Here is a 24,609-nt window from a genome sequence, read left to right on the forward strand (position 1 = left end):
TGGAAAGTGAGCAGCTGCCACTCCATGGGGACAGCTCTAAGGGTTGGCAGTTGACAGACAGACAGACAGACAGACAGACAGATAGATAGATAGATAGATAGATAGATAGATAGATAGATAGATGGATGGATAAAGAGATATCAATAAGGGGCAGCTGGGTGGCTGAGTAGTTTGAGAGCCAGACCCAGAGCCTAGAGATCTTGGGTTCAAATGTGACTTCAGACAATTCCTCACTGTGTGACCCTGGACAAGTCACTTGACCCCCATTGCCTAGCCCTTATCACTCTTCTGCCTTGGAACCAATACACAGTATTGATTCTAAGATGGAAGATAAGGGCTTAAAAAACATTTTTTAAAGAGATATCAATATATAGATATTGCAGGGACTACGGTTAAATCCCTCTGTCTATGTAGCTATAAATATAAAAACATGGGATTTATCCTTAATCTCTTCCAGCTGATGAAATCTGACTCTCCCACTTCCACCAATTTTCTGCTCCAGGTTCTGCCCTTTAGGGCCAAGCACAGTGAATCTAATTGTTTATTCATAGCTCAAATACTATCACATCCCTATTCGACTCAGGAAATGAAGCACTGATTGGTCATCTTCTGTGTAATGATGATAGGGACCCTGGAGTCCTGTGTACCAGGTTCAGGTTCTGCCAAAGATGTGTGACTGACCACATGACAAGTTGCCGAATCTTTCAGTGCTCTTCAGAACCCTTAAGTTGGCACCCCCTTCCCCCCCCAAAGAAAGGTCTTTCTTGACCAAGGATCTCATCAGTTCAGTTCCTATTCCCGTCCTTTTGGTTCCAGGATCGATAACCAGGCGGCTCCGCTGCTGAGTTCCCTTTCCCATGCCAAACACCAGCTCTCATTCTCTTCTCTAACCTTTGATAGTTTCTCTCTTCCCAGCTACTCATTTCAGAAAACATTTATTAACTAGATCCCGATCCTGCCCCTTGGCCTACCTACAGGACCGAGCCTACCCAGCTGGCTGCCCCTTCCCCTCAGAGGTCACTGGCTGGGCCCCTTAATAACAATCCCAGGATCTCAGCTGGAAGGGAAGGACCCCAAAGACCTCCTCCAATTTCTTAATTCCCTTTCTTCCTCCAGTCTTTTCCTCTCTCCTTTCTTATGCTTTTTTCCCCTTTCACTTCTTTTAAACTTTCTTAGGGGCTTTCTGTAATTAGCTTTCACTTAGGCATTAATTCTTTCTCTCCTTCCTTTTGATATCTAGTTCTTTCGCTTCCTCATTTACACTTTCCCCCTCCCCAGCCATTATCCTCTTCCTAACTCTTACTCTCACTTGATCCTTTAGCTTGAACAGGGTTACCCACCCCCAACTTGAGCTCACAGTTGCAAGGTACCCTGAATTTGAACTCAGAACTGTAGCTCATGAGCCCCAATGAGTGTGGGTACCTTTAATAGTCAGCCTGTTGACAATTAGCTCAAAGCAAAGTTTTTACTGAAAGGGTATCAGAAGAACAGAAGCTACAAAATATTCTTCTACAATCTGGGGCCTAGTCTCCCAAAACTACATCCAGCATCAGTGGAAAGAGTGAGCACTCAGGGACTAGATATGGAACATGGAATCCAAGGGACACGGTTGACAGAGAACTGGACCTAAAGTCAGGAAGATCCCAATTTGTTGTTTGTTTTTAATCAACAAACATTGATTATGGACTTTTGTGCAAAGTGCTCGAGATGCACAGTTTCTTTTTTCAAAGAGATCCAATCTCAGACACTAGCCATGGGAACCTGGGCAAGTCACTTACCCATCTGCCTTCATCTGTTTGTTAATATCCTCATTGGCAAAATGGGGACAATCATAGCCCCATCTTTCCAGGATTGTTGTGAATGAGATACTAGTAAAGTGCTTTGAAAGCCTCTAAATGCTAGCTAGTGGTAACAGCAGCTCAGACAGCTTGCACATCTAGCAGGACAAGCCCTGGATGGCCTTTTTCTCCTCATTGTGTCCTCAGGGTTGCTTTCTCTGGGCCCAGCTGAGCTGAACTTAGTAGATCACTCAACAGGGTACCCAGGGATGTTCCTCTCTGAAGTTCATCTTCTAAATCTCCTCATTCTCAATCCTCCAACCATCTCCTGACTCAACTGCTTCCTCAAAGATCCAGGCTAGCCCTCTTAATTCCATCAAGTCTGGTTGAAGAAGCTTATAAAGAATACTTTTAAGTGTTTAGTCATTTAAGTCCCTTTTTGGTCATTTCATCAGTGCCTGATTAAATCATTAGGGGTTCCCTCATGAATACCTCAACTCCCCACTCTACTCTGTCTCCTTTCCATTATACTCAGTTTTTCTTTCACTGGGCTTCACTCACTTTTGCTTTCATTCATTCTCTCTTGTTTTTTTTCCCTTTTAATTTCTCTACTTTTTTCTTTCTTATTTCTTATCTCTTCTGGAAGTTTTTTCTTGATTATTCTACTTCTCAGTTCATCTTTCTCGTTTCTCTCTCTTCTCCCTCTTCAATCTCTCTTATTTTTCTTTCTCTGTCTCTCTGTTTCTGACTCTTCCTGTCTCTCTCCCTCCCTTTCCCTCTCTCTTTTTCTTTCATTTCTCTCATTTGTCTCTGTCCCTCCCTCCGTTCCCCTCCATTTCTCTCCCACCCTTGCTTTTTCCTCTATTTTACTTCCTCTCCCTCAGTGTTTATCTACCTTCACTTACTCTTTTTTCTCTTCCTGTCTCATTGCTGAATGTTGTTTGCCTTTGCCCACTTGCTCTTTCTCTTTCTCATCCTTCATGTTCTTTTATGTTTTTCATGTACTCCCTCTTTGCTCTCCCTTTAGCTCTGTTATTTCTCTGGATAACTCACTGTCTTTGTCTCATTCCTTCTGTCTCACTTTCCCCCCAATCTCACACATTCTTTTTTTTTTTTTAATTTAAAATTTCAGTGAATTCTGATTCTATCTCTTTCTACTCGGCAAGTTGTCCTTAATAACAGAGAGTAAGAGGGAGAAAGAGCAGTTCTTCAACAGAATTAACCAACAATGTCTACCAAGCCTATGCATCTGCACTATTCCCCATTCATAGGCCCCTGATGTCTGCAAAGAAGGGAGGAAGATGCATTTTGTCCTCTCTTCTCTGGAGCCCACCTCGGTCACTGTATCGCCCCCAGCATGCCTTTTTGTAAACTTGCTCCCTCCCTTTTTCTCTCTCATCTGCTCCTTTTCAACTCCATTCTTCTTTCCTTCTTCAGCCAATAGTATACAACATCTACTTTCCCCCCCAGTCCATGTTGTGATCACCCTCACTGAGCATTTCCAGTATTTCGATTTTTACAGTCCTCAAACTGTAGAGGTAGGAACCACGGAGACCCTTTTTCATGGATTAACAAACAAAGCATGGGGGCGTTAAATAACTTTGGACTCTAGATTTTTATTTTATTTTATTTTTTATATATGGAAGGCATCTTAGAGATGACAGGAACAGAAAAGGAAACTGAAACCCAAAGAGGGAAAGAGACTTACCTAAGATCACAAAACAAGTCAGCTGGAGAAAAAACTTTGATTTGGGAATCAAAGGATCTGGGTTCTTATCTAGGCTATGTTATTATTTCTCTATGACCTTAGATAAGTCATCTGTCTTCACTAGGCCTTAATTTCTTCCTAGAGAAATGATGGGGTCAGACAAGACAACATTTAAGGTCCTTTCCACCTTTAAATCCTGTGATCCTCAGTCTCAGCAGCTATAAATATCCCTTACATGACTATAGCCCTTGACTACACAATTTTCCTAACCATTCTCTCCTTTACAGCAGCCCTGGGAAAGAAGCAGATGAAGTATTCATATTTCCATTTGAGAGATGAAGCTGTAGAGAAGGAAAATGACTTATCCAAGGTCATCTAAATAGTTAAGATAGTTAGGTGATGCAGTGCATAGAGCTGGAGTTGAGAAGACCTGAGTTCAAATCCAGCCTCATACATTTACTAGTTGTGTGACTCTGGGCAAGTCACTTAACTCTGTTAGCCTCAGTTTCCTCATCTGTCAAATGAGCTGGAGAAGGAATGATAAACCACTCCAGTATCTTTTTGGAGAAAACCCCAAATGGGATCACAAAGAATCGGACACAACTGAAAGAGATTTGGAGTAGAGCCAGGACTAGGAGACAGATCTCTCAACCCCCAGGTCCAGGCTTCTTCCCCTGGCTAATGCACTGGATCTGACTCTTCCCCCTTACACTAACTCCCTTCCTCTGTGCCTCAGTTTCCACGAACATAAAAAGGAGTTTGAGTCTATGATCATTAAGGCGCCTTCTATCGCCATGATCACATAATGAGCTCTTTCTGACTCTGGAGGTAGTCTAGGTCTTTGGGGAGCAAGTCCCCCTCCCCCCCATCCTAAAGGGGTGTCCTGTGGAATCAGGATCGCAGGAAGAAGCTGTTAGAGAACAAAGCCAGGCTATGGGTGCCGTGGAGCCAGGAAGCCTGGGTTCTAGGTCTGCTTCTGGCCCTCCTTGGCTGGGGGACCCTTCAGGGACCTGGGCAGCTTCCTAAGACTCCTAAGTGGCAGGGCCCTCGCTGACCCGAATCCGGAGGGAATGTTCCAGCTGGCAGCTGCCTTTTCTTCCATGGGATGGAATTCATGAGCAAGGAGGAACACATTTACCTTGAGGGTAGATGACAAGCAGGGCTCGTGCCCTCCGCAAAGAAGGGAAAGTAGTTGTCCTAGGGAACTCCCTGGGACCTGGAACTCGACAACACGGCCTGTTTCATTTGTGTCCGATTCCTCATGACCCCATTTGGGGTTTTCCTAGCACAGACACTGGAGTAATTAGCCTTTTCCTTCTCCGGCTCATTTTAAAGATGAGGAAACTAAGGCAACCAGGGTTAAGGGACCGATCCAGGGTCACCCAGCCAGTAAATACCTGAGACCAGATTGGAGATGTCTTCCCGCCTCCTGGCCTGGAACTCTGTCCACCGTGGCACCTAGCAGTACTCAACCTGAAGAGCCAGGTTCAAATCCCACCTCTGATTCTACCAGGGGCTTTCTTTAGGAGGCAGCCCTGATTTCAGCCTGGCAATGTGCCTTCTCTGAGGAAGCAATCCAATCTAGTCATGGGGCAGAGACCCCTTAGGTGGGAGCAGAGCCAAAGGTTTGACTCGGCTAGAGAGGGGAGGGAGCACTGGATGGAACAGCGGAAAAATGATTGCGTTTGGAGTCAGGAGACCCGGACACCAAATCTCAAATCTGCCACTAAACAACGTCCTCCTTCTTAGGGTCTCAGTTTCCTTCTCTGTAAAATGGAGCTCGTGGCTCCTGCCCTGCCTTTCTTGTAGAAAGCTGAGTGGAGAGTATAAGCCCCTTAAGAATGGGGACCGTTTTGTCTTTATAATGCCTGGCACATGGTCAGTTCTTAATAAACATATGTTGAATTTAATCAAATTGAATGGAATTGAATTGATCAGTGACCAAAGTTGCAGTTTGAGGAGGGAACTTGTTAGCACCAGTGTTTGGTTGGATTCCCTGAGGAAGAAGCCTAGGGATGGAATGCTTAACTAGGTCAAGCTCTTAGCATCTCTGACCCCCTGGGGAACCTTAGAGGAACCAGAAACTTCTTAATGACTTGGTGGGAGGGGAAAGATCCATGGGGCAGAAAAGGTCACAGGAGAGAGAACGCAAGGACTCAGGCAGCCATGCTTGGAAGTGAGCACTAGACCTTATGTTGGGCTTGGGGAGGGGTGAGGGGAAAGACTTGAAAAATGGAAAAATCTGACAATTTAGAAGCTGGGAAAAAACAAGAACAAAATATGAGTTTGTTTAACCCTCAGAGCTAGGGGTAACATTAGAACATAGAATATATATTTTCTATTTACAATATAAAATATCAGAGCTGGGAGGAAATCAAAAAAAGTATTAAGTACCTACTGCCAGGTGGATAGAACACGGCCTGGAATCGAGAAGAACCAAGTTCAAATCCAGTCTCAGACATTAGCTATGTGACTTTGGGCAAGTCACTCAATCCTGTTTGCCTTGGTTTCCTCACCCGTAAAATGAGCTGCAGAAGAAAATAGCAAACCATTTTAGTATCTTTGCCAAGAAAACCCCCAAAAGAGTCATGAAGAGTCAGAGAAGACTGAAAATGATTAAAAAACAAACTTACCAAGTATCAGGCAGGGAGGTGGAGCTGGGAATGAAAGTACTCCCAATTAACTTCTATTCTCCTAGGGGAGACAAGTGTCTATAAAGAGATCTGCAGCATTAATGTAGAGCTAACCAATAAGCACCCCCTCACAAGGTAAACCGCTTAGACTATAGAATGGGGTGGAGTGTTTGAGTGTGGAGGGGGAAGGTGCTTTAGGATAGGTATCAGACCCAAGGGTGTCAGCGCTGGGAGGAACCTTAAAGCAGAGAACAGAGAACTATCCCAGCTAAAAGGGAATTTAGAGGACACCTTCAGACAAGGCACCTGGAAACTTAGAAAAGAGAATGGACTTGCCTAAGGTGACCCAGGGACTTCAACGTGTGGGAAGTACCAGTGGAGAGCCGCCCTAATTCTTTTTTAGTTTTATTGATGACTTCTTTTGTTATTTATCCCTCAGTCCTTTTCCAGTGTGGTCTCTGCCCCAGCCTCCCATCCTTTACCATGAAATCCTCCCTTATTAACAAAACAGTTAAGATTGACTGACCTGGACAATGTATTCATACCAGCCCACAGCCATAGCCTTCCACATCTCCACTGAGAGGAGGGAAAGGTGTTTCCTTATCTGCTTTCTGGGGCTTCATTAATCTGGGGTGAGCTGTCTTTTTGTGTGGTTTACATTTCCGTTATTATAGTCACTGAGTACATTGCTCTTTGGATTCTGTTTCCTTTGGCAAGCACTAAATCATACAAGTCTTCCCTTTTTGCTCCAAATTCCCCATAATCATTGTTTCTTAGCACTTCTTTATCCCATTACATTCCTGGGTCAGTTTGTTTAGCCATTGTCTCCAATCAGTGGGCATTTTATCTCTGTTATATTTCCATCACACACAAAAAAGTGCCAAGATGAATATTTTGGCCTACTGTGGAACCTTTCTTTCTATCTTTAACCTCCTTGAGGTGCTTGTTGAGATTGGGGATCTTTGTCAAAGAATATTATCAATTGCATCTTTTTCTGGCATAATTCCCAAATTATTTTCCAGAATGATTAGACTAATTCACAGCAGCTCCCCCAACAATGTTAGTGTACCTTACTGTTACTCTAGTTCAGGGATGAGGAAACTTTTATAGATGGAGTGTCAGACCCCTCCTCCATCCTACCCCCCAAACCAAGGGCCATGCCTGCCCCACCCCCAGAGACATGCCCTTCCTCACTATGGAGTGTCAGCTGTGCCCTGCCCCCACCCTTTACTCCACACATGGGAGAGAAGCACTTCCATTGAGCTGCTGGGTAGAGGGGTGAGGGAAGTGAGGAATGTCCTCAACACAGGTGACAAGGGGGAGGGGTGTGGTCTGAGTGCTCCACTCCCCTCCAGCTCTGCTGCCTGTGAGCTGCCCACCTTACCCTTCTGACTCCCACTCCCACTGACTGCTGGGCAGAGGGGTGGGAATGGGAAAAATGTCATTAGGCACAGTGGAGAGGAGGAGGGGAGCAGCTCCACCACAGTCCCTCTGCCTTTCTAATAATGAACTCTTGGGGGAGGGGGATGGCTCTGTGTACCATCTTTGGCATTTGCACCAAAGGTTCACCATCACTGCTCTAATTCCTTCATTATTGCCTATTTTCATATCTTACCAGTATTAGTGCCGAATTATTTTTCTATATGTAATGGAAATAAGTGTATTGAGAAGAGGTGACTAAGTAGAGAAAGAGTTTTTATTCATATTAATTTGTATTAACCAGAAAGGCATCATTTAGCATAATTTTCCTTAAGTGATGATCTTATCATGTCACTCCCCTCCTAAAACTTCTAATGGCTCCATACTGTCTCTAGAACACTTCTATTTGGCTTTTTTTATTTTTTAATGTAATTCAACATTTTTTTTGCCAATTACATGTAATAATGAATTTCTACATAATTTCTCCAAAGTTATATGATCCATATACTTAGAAAATCCTAGAAAATCAATCAACTAAAAAGCTAATGGAAATAATAACTTTGGCAAAGTTTCAGGATACAAAATAAACCCACATAAATCATCAGCATTTCTATATATTTCCAACAAAGTTATATAATGCAAAATCATCTCTCTTTCCCTTTCCAACCCACCTCCCAGAACTGGCAAGCTATTCAATCTGGGTTATACGTGTATTATCACATAAAACATTTCCACTTTAATCATTTTTATAAGTGAATAACCTTATAAAACCAAAACCCTAAAACATAAATCCAAATAAACAAGTGAAAAATCGTATACTTTGATCTGCATTCTGACTCCAACAGTTCTTTCTGTGGAGGTAGATAGTGTTCTTTGTCAGAAGTCCCTCAGAATTGTTCTGGCTCATTGTATCTGTGTTTGGCTTTTAAAATCCTTCACAATCAGACTCAAAATTATCTTTCTAGCATATAAACAGATGAATGGATAATTATATTGATAGATATACATGTAAGTGTGTGTATATATATGTGTGTGTGTGTATATATACCCTTAATACCACATCAACCAACCAGTATGTGCTTAATAAACATGTATATGATATATATCCCTCCTAATACCAACTCAGCCAACTGTATATGTTACACAATATATATGTGTGTGTGTATATGTATATAGAGATATAGATAAATATTTATTTTCGCCCTAACCTCCCAAATCTGTGGTTCAGCCCAATAGGGCTACTCTACTTCATTTCTTCTCTTTGTGACTATGCCCAAGCCTCTCCAATCCTGGAATGCCTGCTCTCGTAGCCTCCACTTCATGGGAAACATCCTTTTACAAGACCCATCAAGTTTCCCATTCTACAGGAAGCCTTTCCTCATCTTTCACTTGCTAATTCCCTCCCTCCCTCCCTGGTATTTTTGTCCTATTTATACCCGCACATATTGTCTTATAGAATGGGAGTAGGGATTACTCAATCACCAGAGTCTGGTATAAATTAGACATTTTATAAGTGCTTATTGATTAATTGTTTTTACAGTCCATAGATCCTTGACAAACTTTTAAAATTGTGCTATCTTTTGTTTTTGTATAAATTCATTTCCAAATAAATTTTCCCAATCAAAAATAAATAAAAAGGGGGTTGAGGGTAGGGAAGCAGTTTAGCTGAACTAAGAGCTCCACCAAATCTGAGTACAATATATGCAATGTTCCATGCCCATCATCCACTTCCACTACAAAGTCGGAGAGATGTGTACTTTCCTATCTTTTCTGAAGGCCAAGCTTATTGGTTACAAGGACACAGGGCTGATTTTTTTTTCTTTATTCAGAGATGTTTTATTTTCCCAATTACATGCAATAACTTTTAATATACATTTTCCCAAATTATAAGATCCAAATTGTCTCCCTCCCCCCTCTTGGAGATGGTAAGAAATTTTATCTGGATTCTACATGTATTATAATGAAAAACTCACTCCCAAATTGGTCTTTGTTGTAAGAAAATTCTCATATAAAACCAAAACTCACATAAAACCAAAATAAAACTATAAGTAAACTTACTTGAAAAATAGTATGCTTTGACCAGCATTTTGACTCTAAAAGTTCCTTCTCTGGAAGTGGAGAGCATGCTTTACCTTAAGTTCTTCAGAATTGTCCCTGATCGTTGTATTGCTGAGAGTAACTAAATCTTTCACAGTTGATCATCTTACAACATTGCTGTTACTATGTATAATGTTCTCCTGGTTCTGCTTATTTTACTTATTTTGCTCTGCATCAGTTCAAGTAGGTCTTTCTAGCTTTTTCTGAAATCATCCTATTCATAACTTCTTTCAGCACAATTGTATTCTATTACCATCATTTACCATAACTTATTCAGCCATTCCCCAATTGAGGGACATTCCTTTAGTTCCCAATTCTTTGCCACCACAAAAAGCACAGCTATAATTATTTTTGTACAAACAGGTCCTTTCCCCTTTTTTATGGTCTCTTTGATATATAGACCTAGTAGTGTTATTACAAGATCAAAGGGTATGTAACAGGTTATTATAGCCCTTTGGGCGTAGTTCCATATTGCCCTCCAGAATAGTTGGATCAGTTCACAACTCCACCAACAATGCATTAGTGTCCCAATTTTTTTTTCACATCCCCTCCAATATTTATCACTTTCCTTTACTATCATATTGGCCAATCTGATAGACCTGAGATGGTACCTCAGAGGTGTTTTAATTTGCATTTCTCTAATCAATAGAACATTTTTTCACAGGATCACTGATAGCTTTGATTTCTTCATCTGAAAACTGCTTGTTCATATCCTTTGACCATTTGTCAATTAGGGAATGTTAGTGAATTCTTAAAGGAATTCTCCCTCCCCAAACAGAGATTGCAGAGGTAGAAACCAAGGACTTGAGATGAGGAAACACCAAGGATAGTCATAACATCCTTGTCTCTAAGACCAGAATGTAAGGCTGTTCTTGAAACAGTGTTAGGTAATGTTAAGATTATGACTCCTATTTTATAGCGGAAATGAGGCCCAAAGAGAGGAAGCCATTTGCTGGAGGAGGTCACCCAGCTGACAGCCAGGGAGTTCAGATTTGATGCTATCTCAGGAAGGGCTCACCTTTCATGGTTTCTGATAGGGGCATCTGGGTCCCTAAGTGGCTCAGCCCCTCGGGGAAGAATTCAGGCAGGAATGTCCTAGGAGAGAGCCCATAAGGGTCCCCGGCCCCAGGGCTCCTCCCACCTCCCTCGTCCCGGCCCCTGGGCCCCTAGAGGAGGCCGGATAACCCAGTCTGGGGGTGGAAGAGGAAGACGAGAGTGGCTCTGAAGGGCAGGAATGTCAAGAATGCAGAGGAGAACAGAGAAGGGGAATGAAGGAGGGGAGGGGAGAGGAGGGGAAAGGAGCAGGCTGACCAAGGGGTGGGGGGTGGGGGAGAAGGGGAGGGTATAGAACCTCTCAGCCTCCTGGATTCAGCCTGATTGGACTCCAGTCTCGGTCTGTGTCTCTGTCTCTCACCACCCACCTCCTTGTCTGCAGAGTTCTCACACACCCATTCATGCAGCCAGTATAAAGCACCTACTGTGCTCAGTGCCCGTTAGAGACAGGAACATAGAAAGGCCCCAAGCCTCCCCAGATCTTCCACCTTCCTCTCCAGAGGCTTGCCTTTCCAGTGATGGGGGGAGGGGAATACAAGAACACAAATAACTCTTACTAGGCGGGAAATGAGATAAGACCAAAGAGAGGGTCCAGGCCCTTCTGAGACATCTGATTCTTTTCAGAGACTCTTTTTCTTTTTTCAGCCGTGTGTGAGGGGACAAAGGTGGGGAGAGGACTAGCTGGGATTCAGCAGAGGCTTCATGGGGGAGAGGGGGTCTGCCCTTGAGTTAGCTGAAGGAAAGGAGGTGGCACATTAGTTAGCCTGCCCGATTGGAGTCTTGAGTTGAAATATAGTCTCGGATAGCCTTACTATCTCTATGACCCTGTACAAATCACTTCACTGCCTCAGCTTCCTCATCTGTAAAGTAGGTATACTAACAGCCTCTGCCTTCCAAGGTTTTTGTGAGGATCAAATGAGAGAATATTTACAAAGTACTTCCTAAACCTGAAAGTGCTATATAAATGCTAACTAGTATTTTTTTTTATGTTTTATCTTTATTTTATTCCAATAACAAATTTACTCATAAGTTTCCCAAAGTTATTGATTCGTGTTGTCTCCCTCCCCTCTTCCCTCTCCTGTCACCTCAGAACTGACAAGCAATTCAGTCTGGGTTATACATATATTATCACTTAATACTATTTCTATATTATTCATTTTTGTAAGAGACTAACCAAAACCCCAAATCATATACCCAAATAAACAAGTGAAAAATAGTGTGTTTTCATCTGCATTTTGACTTCAGCAGTTCTTTCACTGGAGGCAGAGAGCATTCCTGGTCATAAGCCCCTCAGAATTGTCCTGGATCATTGTATTGCTGAGAGTAGCAAAGTCTGTCACATCTGATCATTCCACAATATTGTAGTTACTTTGTATAATGTTTTCCTGGTTCTGCTTATTTCACTCTGCATCAGTTCATTTGGTCTTTCCAGATCTTCCTGGAATCCTTCTGTTCATCATTCTTTCCAGCGCAATAGTATTCCATCACCATCACATACCACAATTTGTTCAGCCATTCCCTAACTGAGAGATATCCCCTCATTTTCCAGTTTTTTGCCACCACAAAAAGGACTGCTATAAATATTTTTGTACAAGTAGGTCCTTTCCCCTCTTTTTTAAAAATCTGTTTGGGGTATATACCTAATAGTGGTATTGCTGTATCAAAGGGTATGCATTCCTTTATAGCCCTTTAGGCATAATTCCAAGTTGCCTTCCAGAATGGTCAATTCACAACTCCACCAACAATGCATTAGTGTCCCAATTTTACCACATCCCCTCCAACATTTATAATTTTCCTTTACTGTTATATTGGCCAGTCTGGTGGGTATAAAGTGATACCTCAGAACAATGCTAACTAGTATTATTGAGGAGGAAGTATTATATAAGCAAAAGCCCAGAGACACAAGATGGCAAACCAAGAATGAAGGACAAAAGAGCAGTCCAGAGTGGCTTGAAGAGTAATGAAAGGGTCCATAATAAGTCATGCTCAAGTGTGCATTAAGGCTAGGATGATATACAGGGAAGATCTTGAATATCAGACAAGGAATTTGTTCATCCTTTTATTCAGTAGCTATTGGGGTGCTTTCTGGAAGTTTTGAACAGTGGAGTGACATCATCATGGTGGTATCCTTGTGAAAGATGAATTAGAGAAGAGATAGACTGGATACAGGGAGACCAGTCAGGAAACTACTGCAATCCTTTCAGGAAGAGGTGTAGCTACATAGCACAGTGTAAAGAGCACCAGGCCTGGAGTTGAGAGAATCTGGGTCCAAATACATCCTCAGATACTTCCTATCTATGAGACCCTGGGCAAGTCACTTAAACCCAATTAGGTAGCCTTGGCCTTTTCTGCTGTAGAACTGATACTTAGTATTGATTCTAAGAGGGAGGAAGGAAGGGTGAGAAGAAGAGAAGGAGGGAAGGAAGGAAGGAGGATGGAAGGAAAGATGGTAGACACTATGGGGTGAAAAGGGCATGGTCTGAGTATATTTTGGAAGTAAAAACAGCAGAACTTGGCAATTCAGTATATGGTGGGGGAGTTGAATGGGGTGGCCAAAGGTAATTGAGAGGTCACAAGCTAGAGTGGTGCCAATGGAAACAGAGAAGTTGGGAGAAGGATAGATTTAGGGAAGGAAAATGGATTCTGTTTTCAACTCAGGATCATAGATCTAGCCTTGTAAGACTCTTCAGAGGGCATCTAGTCCAACCCCCTCATTATACAGAAGAGGAAACTGAAGCCTAAAGGGTTAAGTGACTTGCTCAGGATCATACAACACAGGTATTGCCAGAGGTGGGATTTGAACCTAGGTTCTCTGGTTGAGTTGAGGTTACCAAAGGAAACATCCAGGACAACTAAATTTCCCCTTTTCCCTGAAAATACAAAGGGAAGCCACACATGGAAGATAATGGCCATGGCATGCAAAACATCAGAGGATTCTAACATCCCTATAGGACTTTTCAGATTGATCCTAACTTTTCATCCTGGCACTCAAGGACCTTAATAATAGCTCATAGCTAGGATTTTGAAAGTACTTTAAGGTTTATAAAGCATTTCCCAAATATTCTCTCATTTTTATTCTAACAATAATCTTGTTACATTGGGGCTATTATTGTCCCCAATTTATAGATGAGGAAACCTAGGCTAACAGAGGTTAAATGACTTGTCTAGGGTAACACATCTTAAGTGAATGAGATGGCACTTGAACTCAGGTCTTTCTAACTCCAAGTCCAGCATTCCATTCACTGTGACAATCACTTCCATGCTCTTCCAATAGAATAGAAGCTCTTGGGGCAGCTAGGTAGCTCAGTGGATTGAGAGCCAGGCCTAGAGAGGGGAGGTCCTGGGTTCAAATCTGGCCTCAGACACTTCCCAGCTGTGTGACCCTGGGCAAGTCACTTGACCCCCATTGCCTAGCCCTTACCACTCTTCTGCCTTGGAGCCAATACACAGGATTGACTCCAAGAGGGAAGGTAAGGGTCTAAAATTAAAAAAAAAAAAAAGAATAGAAGCTCTTTGAAGACAGAGACCATTTGCATTCCCAGTACCTAGCACAAAGTACCTGAGTCAATGAAGCATTTATTAAGTACTCACTAGATACCAAGCACAAGCACAATGCTATGGACCAAGGGTGCAAATATTAAAGTTAAAACAGTCCCTGTCCTCAAGAAGCTTATATTCTAATGGGGGTGACCATTCCTAGGGGAATCACAGCCTGGGGAGAGGATTTTGGTTTGGAAAGTGACACAGATGATGCTATTGGGGAATATACTGACATACTCTTTCCTGTGGCAATGGTGGTATTGATTTGATTTTGTTTCTAGAACTAGAAATTGGAAGGAGTATGGGTGGGTGGAGAGGGATAACTAGGTGGCCCAGTGGATAGAGCACTGGGTTGGAGTCAGGAAGACCAAAGGTCAAGTCTGGCCCAAGATACTAGCTGTACATCCTTGGACAAGTCACTTAACCCTGTTGGCTTCAGTTTCCTCATTTGTAAAATGAGCTGGAGAAGGAAATGGCAAACCCCTCCAGTGTCTTTGCCAAGAAAACCCCAAATGGAGCCACAGAGAGTCAGATGGATACGAGTGAAACAATTGACGAACAATAACTCGAAGGAGGGGTGTGTTGAGGATTGGTGGTTAATTCAGGAGCTCATGAGCTAAAGGGGTTAAATCTTCCCAGGGGTATTTCCTGGAGCAGGAGGAGGGCTGGCTAGAAGTTCTTCTGAACATGTAGGCACTTAATAAATGTTTGTGAAAAAGTATATGGAAAAAAGAACAGGCCCAAAGATAAGAAATGAGAAGATACTTCTCCCAACTTCTTTTCCAGAGTTGGAAAGGTCATTTCAGAGATTTAATTTTTTTTTGATACATTGATTGTTTTTACTGATTTTTTTCTTTAAAGAAAATTCTTTGTCCTGTGGGATGGCTCTTTGAGGTCAGGAGGAAATATGGGGAATTTAGACAATGTTAAAACAAATGACCATAAAAATGTTACATTAAAAATAAATAAATGCTTCAAGCCTATCCCTAGAAAAAATATGTGCTTAACTCCCATTGCCTAGGCCTTACTGCTCTTCTGCCTTAGAACCAATAAACAGTATTGATTCTAAGGAAGGTAAGAGTTTTTTTAAATGTGACTATGACTATCTCTTCCCTCCTTGCTAAAGTGGGTACGGAATGTTGCATATGCTCTTAGGATGGGTGACTCAGTTTTGCTAGATTGATTTTTTTCCCTCTATCTTGTAAAAACATTTTTTGTTAAAAGAGACAGCTAACTGATTGGGGAGGAGGATTTCTTCCAAGATGAAGATGATGTAAGAATAAAACATATTAATTAAATATCCATTTGAAAAAATACTTGTTTCATAGAATTGAAATCCCCCCACCCCCCCCAGTCTCCAGTGCTAAAGTCTTTGTCAGGCTTATCACAATAAGATACTTGGCTTCTCTCCCTCCTTTCAGGTATTTCCTTCCCCTACCACCCTTCCCTAGACTATTGGCCCTAGGACAGTTCTAGGGAAGGAGAGATCACTGAAGCCTGGAGGCATCTAATCAAGGAAAGCTATCAGGAGGTGGTGGGCCTACCTTTAGATGCCTGCCCCCCCCCCCCCCCCCAAATACTGAATGCCCTCATTCTCTCCCTCTTTCCTTGTTCCCACAGGCACTCCTCTCCCAAGAAGCCAAGATGTCGAGCAAACGGGCCAAGGCTAAGACCACAAAGAAACGTCCCCAGCGGGCCACGTCCAATGTTTTTGCCATGTTTGACCAGTCTCAGATCCAGGAATTCAAAGAGGCCTTCAATATGATCGATCAGAATCGAGATGGATTCATTGACAAGGAGGATCTCCATGACATGCTGGCCTCCCTTGGTAAGGGCTGCTGGGGCAGATGAATGCTCAGAGCTTGTTTCTAGCAGAGTGGCTGGAATGGATTCAGAAAGCTAGAAGGAAACTTAAAGGTTCCCAGGATCTCTGGACTCCTAATTTAGTGTTCATTCTACTATGTTGCAAGCTCTACCTTTCACTGTGTGACTATAGGCAAGTCCTTTCCCCATTCAGCCTCAGTTTTCTCACCTGCAAATGAAGGAAACCCATTGGATTAATCCCATTTCCTGAGGTCTCCCTCTGTCCTCTGGGCCTAAAACTTTCCCCTACTACTGCTTCCAAAATTAGATTAAGCCATAGGACAGCTAGGTGACTTGCTGAATTGAGAGCCAGGTCTAGAGACAGGAGGTCCTAGATTCACATCTTGCCTCAGACACTTTCTAGCTGTGTGACCCTGGGCAAGTCACCCTTCTTCTGCCTTGGAACCAGTACTAAGTACTAAGAAGGTAAGGGTTTAAAAAAAGGGAAGGGGGCATCTGGGTGTCTCAGTGGATTGAGAGCCAGACCTAGAGAGCCAGGTCCTGGATTCAAATATGACCTCAGACACTCCCTAGCTATGTGACCCTGGGCAAGTCACTTAACCCTCATTGCCTAGCCCTTAACCACTCTTCTGCCTTGAAACCAATATCCAGTATTAATTCCAAGATGGAAAGTAAGGGTTTAAAAAAAAAAGACTTAAGTCACCTCATCCATCATTGAGTTTCTCCTTGTAACCATGAAAATGTGGGCTTCAAGACTGTGAATTGCCAAGACTGTAAAAATAATTTTTAGTGTCTTGATTTAAATAAAAAATAAGTGGTTGCCATGGGAAAAATTCCCAAATATGAAAATACCCAAGTCAGCTGGGTTTTATGGAGATTTTAATTAATACAAAATAAGGAATTAAGGAAAGGGAGAAAGAGAAAATAGTATGAAGGGGCCTAGGCCAAATGGCCTGGTCCTGAGCCTTAAGAGAGATTAGTCAGTCTTTTATCACTCACCCCAAGATCATTCCAAGCAAGCTCTAGTGTTCAGAGAGTGACCCTCCAATTCAGCTTCCAAACTGAACTACCCTCAATTTCGAACTCCAACTAGTCCGAACTCCAACTACTCAAATTCAATAAGTCCCTTCCTTTTAAAGAAATTTTCTCTTGTGTCACCTCCCCTAAATTTTCACATCTACCAATCACAGTAGACATTTTCCCCAGGACTGACCATTCTTAATTCACATCTTCTTTTGTTATCACCTTCTCTGATTATATTATATCTTCTGAGTATTTCCCATCTCTTTGCTAAGCTTGCCCTTTGTAAGTTGCTTGACCTTTTAGTGATTAATTTAATCTTTGTAGGTACTTAGCACCCTTTTGTATTAGATCTAAAAATAGACCAATTAGCTTAGGGTTTTTGCTTCACTATAAGTATGAGTTGGGGACTTTTCATTGTTCAGTAAGGAGTTTACAACTTTATCTTCCCCTAAAGTATGCCTAAGTATGGGTGGAGCAATTTTAAAATTCCCAATACATTCCTGATCAAGTACCTCCACTTGTTACAAGAGAATAGCTTAACCAAATATTCTAAGGTAGAGTCTGAGCAGTTTTAAGATTCACATCCTGAGACTTTGTGCTAGGCTCCACTATGGGGAAAGAGGAAGAAAAATGGGAGGTTGACCAGGAATAGATGGGATAGTGGATAAAACACTGGACTAAAGTCAAGAGGATCTGACTTCAAACTCTGCCTCAGACAATTGCTAGCTGTGTGACCCTAGAAAAGTCCCTTTCCCCCTCTGGGCTTCTGTTTCCTCATCTGCAAAACAAGATCCTTCGATTTGGTGACTTTTGAGGTCTCTTCCAGCTTTCAATCTATAATTTTATGATCCTTCAAGAAGCTTCTAGCCTAGAGAAGGAGATGAGTGTCAAGAATCATGGATTTTTTCTTTTCAAAAATTTTTTAAATTTAATTGATGCTTTTTGTTTTCATATCAGAATCATTTGGAGATATATACTTTTTTTCTCTGTCTCCTACTCTTCAAACCCAAAGAGCTTTCCAAACTTGTAATTAAGTAAAACAGATAACCAAACTAACAATTCAAAAAAACAACTAACAATTCCATCACATGATCTGAGAACATATGCCACGTTCAGTACCCATAGTTCAGTGCTCTCTCTTTGATGTACCACTTTCTCAGGACACTGGTAGGGGAGGAAAGTGTTTTGGGCCCCCAGTGTAAGAAGTGGAGGAACTTTGGCTGAAGGAAGGGGATGATGAACAGAGACAGGGATGGAAAGCATAGAGAGATTAGGGAGTGGATGTTTCCAGTGCAAGTCAGATGAGACAGGAGTGAGGAGACTTCAGAGGTACCTGGCTCACAATAAGTATCATGACTGTGTAACTGTGCCCCTGTCCCACAGGAAAGAACCCCACAGATGAATACCTGGAAGGTATGATGAGTGAGGCTCCTGGGCCCATCAATTTTACCATGTTTCTCACCATGTTTGGAGAGAAGCTGAATGGAACGGACCCTGAGGATGTTATCCGAAATGCCTTCGCCTGCTTTGATGAGGAGGCCTCAGGTCAGTTGGAATACAGTATCTTGGGGATACAGGGGAGGGCCTCCCCCTTGTCTAATGTCCTGGTTTATCCTATGGGAACTTAGAAGTGGGCAAGGGACTGAAGGGGAAAGTTCTATACCCCAAGGTCAACTCAGATCATCCTGGGTCTGAGCTCTGTGGAAGTGGCCAGTCTCAAGCACTCCTTGGAACCTGGGCATCAGGGAGCTAAGGGCAGTGATGGTGAACCTTTTAGAGACCCAGTGCCCAAAATGCACCCTCACACTGCATGTGAGCCACCCTTTTATCCCAGATGGGGAAGGGAGGAAGCACTCCCCTTGGGCTGCTGGGCAGAGGGGCAGGTGATGAGAGAAATGTCCTCAGGTGCATGTGGAGAGGGGAGGGGAGCAGCCCCCTCTGGCATATGTGCTATAGATTTGCCAACACAGGGCTAAGGGCTCGGGTGGAGAACTTAAAATTCCCTACTGTCTCCTGTCTCCTAATGAACTTGACTCAAAGGAAAAGTAGGAATACATTTTGTTATTGCCTTTTTTTTTTGCTGGGGTGAGGCAAGGCAGTCAGGAATTCTGAATCTGTGATTTCATTGGTGTATGGAAACAACAGGGGTAACTTAGTTTTAGAGAGTTGTTCCATTGCCAGTGTTCCCACCTAAGAACCACACAGACCACCGTATTGTCTTATTTCTCCCAAAGAGAGGACTCACAGCTATCTCTGCTGCTTCCTCTCACTCCCTCTCTCTGGTCCCTGTCCCCAGGAGTCATCCATGAGGACCACCTTCGGGAGCTGCTTACCACCATGGGGGATCGCTTCACGGATGAGGAGGTGGATGAGATGTACCGAGAGGCACCTATTGACAAGAAGGGCAACTTCAACTATGTGGAGTTCACCCGGATCCTGAAGCATGGGGCCAAGGACAAGGATGATTAATCCTCTCACTCTCCCAGTACCTTGAGCCCACTGCACCCTGCCCACCCCTTCCACCTTCCATGCTCCTCATGCCCCTCGCATTCTACACAGCTGCCACATACCAGGAAGGTTGAGCTCTTACCTGGCCCTAGACCCAACACAGTGCAGAGCAAGAAGGCTGAGAGCCCCTGGGCCTTAGACTTGGGTTTCTCTTGGCTCTCATCAAAGGGAATGGCACCCCCACCCTCTAGCCTGCCTGAGGGGATATCCAGGGAAGGGGGATCTCTACCTTGGCAAGTACCAACCCTGGGCTCCAGGAGACATACTTGCTCCACAATTTATCCACCTCGTGGCCCCACACAAGGGAGGGACCGATCCAGGTCAACAGGCCAAAGATAGTCATCTGTTGCCCCCTTTCCTGCTGGCCTTCAGGGACCAGCTTTTCCTCAGCCCTGGTCCGTTGCCACTGCCTCATCTGGTGAGGGTGGGAGAAGGGTCTGTTTCCCAATGACACATTCCTCATCCTTGCAGGGGACCCTAAAACATTCCTCTTCAGTTGTATTCCCTGTACCCCCCCCCAACATCATTCACCTGCCTCACTGAAGGTACACAAAGGAGAGGAGCATGGCCCAAACACCCTGTCCAGCTTCCAGATGGGAGCTGGAGGGGGTGTCCAAGGAAGTGTACCATACTGGGTGTGCACCCATGCACGTTATAGCAAGTGGTGGCTTGTGTGAATCCGTGTGTATGCGTGATTGTATGTGTATGTATGTATACATATGTATAATGTAATGTGTTCAGGTGCATGTGTTTCTAAGGCTTAACACTGACTTTAGATTTGGGGAAGAAAGAGAAAGAAAGATTACCCAAAATAGAAAACACTAGCCCAAGTTGCCTCAGTTCTCATTTCTGTGGTGGAGAGGGTAAGAAGTGGAGGGGGTTGCTCATCTGGGAATGACATTCAAGGTCCAGTGCTTAAGAGGTAGAAATGGGATTTCTCCAAAGGCTGGATTCTGACATCTTCACCATAGCCCTGGGCCACCCCAGGCCACCCCCCAGCTCCATCTCCTGGATCCCCTGCCCAAAGATCTATGGTCCCCTGAGCTACAGCCACCATTGATTACTCAAGACATTCCTTCCCTCTCTTCTCTGAAAACCCTGTTTCTTTTGTCTCTAAATCCCCAGTCTGGGTGAAAAAAGAAGAAGAAGAAGAAGCCATAACTTGGGTTCAAGTCTTGTATTTGTTCTCATCAACCAGAGCCAAGTCTCATTTCTCTCTTCTTTTCTCATCTAGAAAAGATGTTGGGCTGAGGCAGCAATCTCAATTTGTGCTGTTCCTCTACCTGGACCACAGTCAAATCTATTTTCAAAATAATATTGACATTTAAATGAGTGTAATGGGGTCTTTAAACCAAAAATGTTGAAAACCACTATACAAGGGGCTCTTTAAATGGCCCCTTCCCAGCCCAGTTAAATCCTCTGCTCTATCTCCTGGACCTCTACAAGCAGAGAAGAGTCCTCCTGACTGCCAGGGCGTGGATTTTTGAAGGGAATCCCAGTTTGCCTAAACCAGATGAACTTTTTCTAAGGGCCTCCTCTGGTGAGAGTGCTAACTATCTACACCTCCCCCAGTATCTCATTTCCCCTTCTTTTTCTGCTTAGTCTTCTGGTTAGTTGTTTGTAGGAAAGAAGCCAGAACTGGAAATCAAGAGATGGGTTCAAATACTGATAATCACTTTCTTTGTCCCTCTATGGGCCTCACTATAAGAGGTTAGATAGGAAAAGCTGATCTCTTAAGGCAGAGAGATAGTTATTCCTATGTCCACCACCAGCATCTATTCTTTTTTTTTTTTTATTTATTTAATTAGATGATTTGGAATAATTTTCCATGGTTACAAGACTCATGTTCCTTCCTTCCCCTTCCCCCAACCCCTTCCCATGACACACAACTCCAGTGGGTTTAACATGTGCCATCCATCAAGATCCATGACCTTATAATTAGTATTTGCACTAGGGTGATCTTTTAGAGTTCACTTTCCCAGTCATAGCCCCACTGACCCATGTGATCAAGTGGTTGTTTTTCTTCTGCATTTCTGTTCCCACAGTCCTTTCTCTGGATGTGGATAGTTGTCTTTCTCCTAAGTTCCTCTGGATTGTCCTGGATCATTGCATTGCTGCTAGTAGAGAAGTCCATTACCTTCGATTGTACCACAGTGTATCAGTCTCTGTGTACAATGTTCTCCTGGTTCTGCTCCTCTCGCTCTGCATCACTTCCTGGAGGTCTTTTCCAGTCTCCATGGAATTCCTCCACTTTATTATTCCTTTGAGCACAATAGTATTCCATCACCAACATATACAACAATTTGTTTAGTCATTCCCCAATTGAGGGGCATCCCCTCGTTTTCCAATTTTTGGCCATCACAAAGAGTGCAGCTATGAATATTCTTGTACAAGTCTTTTTCCTTATTATCTCTTTGGGGTACAGACCCAGCAGTGCTATGGCTGGATCAAAGGGCAGATAGTCTTTTATCACCCTTTGGGCATAGTTCCAAATTGCCCTCCAGAATGGTTGGATCAGTTCACAACTCCACCAGCAATGAATTAGTGTCCCTACTTTGCCACACCCCCTCCAGCATTCATTATTTTCCTTTGTTGTCATGTTAGCCAAACTACTAGGTGTGAGGTGATACCTCAGAGTCACCAGCATCTATTCTTGCCAGGACAGCGGAGCATAACCAAATTTCCCAGAGGCCTAAGCTATTACATGGCCATTCTCATATCTCTTGACCATAGGGGCAGGCAGAACTAATATTTTTCAAAGCAGACAAACTGAAGCCCAGAGAAGGTAAGGGACTTTTCCAAGGTCACTGAGCAAGTCAGAGGCAGCAATAGGAATCCAGGTCAGTCAATCAACAAACATTTATTAAAGGTTTACTATCTAAGTCAGGGAGTGATGTGGAAATGGGGAGGGCATACAAAGGCAAAAATGAGTCAGTCCCTATCCTCAGAATCATAGGGATGCTGGGAATTAGATCTAGAAGGGACTCAAAAAGTCAGCTTTTCCAATGGTCCCCCATTTTATAGATAGAGAAACCTGAGGCTTAGGCAAATAAATTCATCCAAACAAGGTCACATTGTAGCATAATCAGGACTTGAACAAGTTCCTGACTTCAGCATCTGTGCTGCCCTGCCCACCCACCCACTCCCTCTTTACCCTCCTTTGTCTTTGTTCCTCAGTCTTAGTCCACTCCCAAATCATCACAAGTATACTTTATTTTTTGTTTATTTGTAAACCCTTCCTTAACCAGAAGGGCAAGGGCCAGGCAGACAAGATTAAGTGACTTGCCCAAGGTCAAACAGGAAGTGTATGAGGCCACATTTGAACCCAGGTCCTCCTGACTCCGGGTCTGGCTCTCTATCCTCTGTGCCACCTAGTTGCCCCCCACCCAAGGGTACTCTAAACATACCAGCAGAGATAGAACTAGGAATTTCCTTATCTGGAACAATGGAGAAGCTGTAGGCTTACCTGCCCTCTATTGAAGCTGGTTCTGCTAACATCCTGGGAGCAGGGTGGTAAGAGGAGACAGTCCTGACTGGGATAAAACAGCTCCTGTGAGGATGGGAAGAAGAGGAAGTACTCCCAAGATGGAACAAAGCGTGGGACAAAGTCCCAATTGCTTCATCTTAGTTACAACTAAGCATGTCAGGGAACAGTGAGCTGAGAAGGAAGATAGAGGAGTCCTGATTTGATGGAAGCAGAACAACTACCCTGTTTTTGTTTAACCCTCACCTTCCATCTTAGAATCAATGCTAAGTATTGATTCCAAGGAAGAAGAGCAGTAAGGGCTAGGCAATGGGGGTTAAGTGACTTGTCCAGGGTCACACGGATAGGAAGTGTCTGAGGCCATATTTGAACTCAGGACCTCCGGGCTCTAAACCTGGTTCTCAATCCACTGAGCCCCGTGTCTCCCTGAATTCCTTTTATGCTAACTCTTGCTAGGCTCCCCAGATTCACAAAATCTACCACTGACATACAAAGAAGGCAAGACTCAAGGGGAAGCCCTGAGGGGCCGGAGGAACCTTTTTTTTTTTCCAGGGGGCCGAGACTGTCCAAACAGACTTGGACCCGCAGCCCCTCCTTCCCCATCCCCCCATCTACCCTGGCTGAAATCTCTCCAAGAAGAGGGCAAATGGCCGAGGCCGTCCCTTCCCACGCTCGCTTTCCCTCTTAACTCTGGTGCCTTCCCTCTGTTAATGATTTCCTGGTCATCCTGTATATGGCATGTGTGTAAACAGCTGGTGGCTTCCGGCCGCCCTCTCCCCTTTACATTGCCAGGTCTCTTCTTCCCCCTCCTTGCATCTAGCGCTCAGCACTGTCTGGCAGATATTAGGTGCTTTCAGAAATGTGTTTGTTGTCTGCCTGACTCCTGGGGGGGCGCCCCCTCTGAGCCTGCACTGGGCTCTGGGCTCTGCGCCCTCCCCTCCCCCACCCCAGGCACATAACCAGGTAAGCCCACAACTTCTTGATTGTTCCAGCATGCAAACAATTATGTACAAACAAGCTGTGCTTCCTCCGGGTACCAGCTTCAGAACTGCTTCCCCAGCTTGGCAACCATTTATCCAGTTTCTAAAGGTGCAAAGAGTGCTTTCATTGGCCTCCAGGAATCTGAGTTTAATTTCAATGTTGCCACTTGTTGCTTGTGTATCCTCTGGCAGGTCATTTAACCCCTTTAGGCTCCAGTTTCCCCATCTGCAACTGCCTCCTGGGGCCTGGATGACCTCAGCATTCCCTTCCAGCTCTATTAGCCCTCAGGAGGCGATCTGGGAGTGGACACCTTTGGGAGTCCTGGAATAGCCAAAGGAATACATTTCTAATTATAGACAGGTCTGGATTTATGTAAGTGGACTCTTTTGCAGGCCTCTACAGTGAATGGGTTTTTTTGAGGAGGGTTAAGCACTGATGGAGGGAAGGAGGGGGCTTTTGCAAGCACATGTGAAGAGGTTGGGGGCAGTGAGTGGAGCAGAGCAAAGATCTCTCTCTCCCCTGGAGGTCTCTGTTCTGTTGTCACTTGGAGAGTTTTGTTTT

At 43.7% G+C, this 24,609-nt stretch overlaps 1 protein-coding gene across 2 annotated transcripts in view; it reads left to right on the forward strand.

Moving 5' to 3' along the window:
- The window catches only part of MYL9 (myosin light chain 9), a 29,548-nt gene extending 9,135 nt beyond the window's left edge, over nt 1-20,413 (forward strand). For both annotated transcript variants that reach the window (XM_056811846.1, XM_001371740.4), the window contains exons 2-4: nt 15,849-16,056; nt 18,459-18,620; nt 19,372-20,413. In XM_056811846.1, the coding sequence (XP_056667824.1) occupies nt 15,873-16,056; nt 18,459-18,620; nt 19,372-19,544 (519 nt within the window). In that variant the 5' untranslated portion in view covers nt 15,849-15,872 and the 3' untranslated portion in view covers nt 19,545-20,413. The remainder of the gene's footprint in view (nt 1-15,848; nt 16,057-18,458; nt 18,621-19,371) is intronic.
- Nucleotides 20,414-24,609: the final 4,196 nt, after the last annotated feature.

Source organism: Monodelphis domestica, chromosome 1 (genome assembly GCF_027887165.1).
Source record: "Monodelphis domestica isolate mMonDom1 chromosome 1, mMonDom1.pri, whole genome shotgun sequence".
NCBI lineage: Eukaryota > Metazoa > Chordata > Mammalia > Didelphimorphia > Didelphidae > Monodelphis > Monodelphis domestica.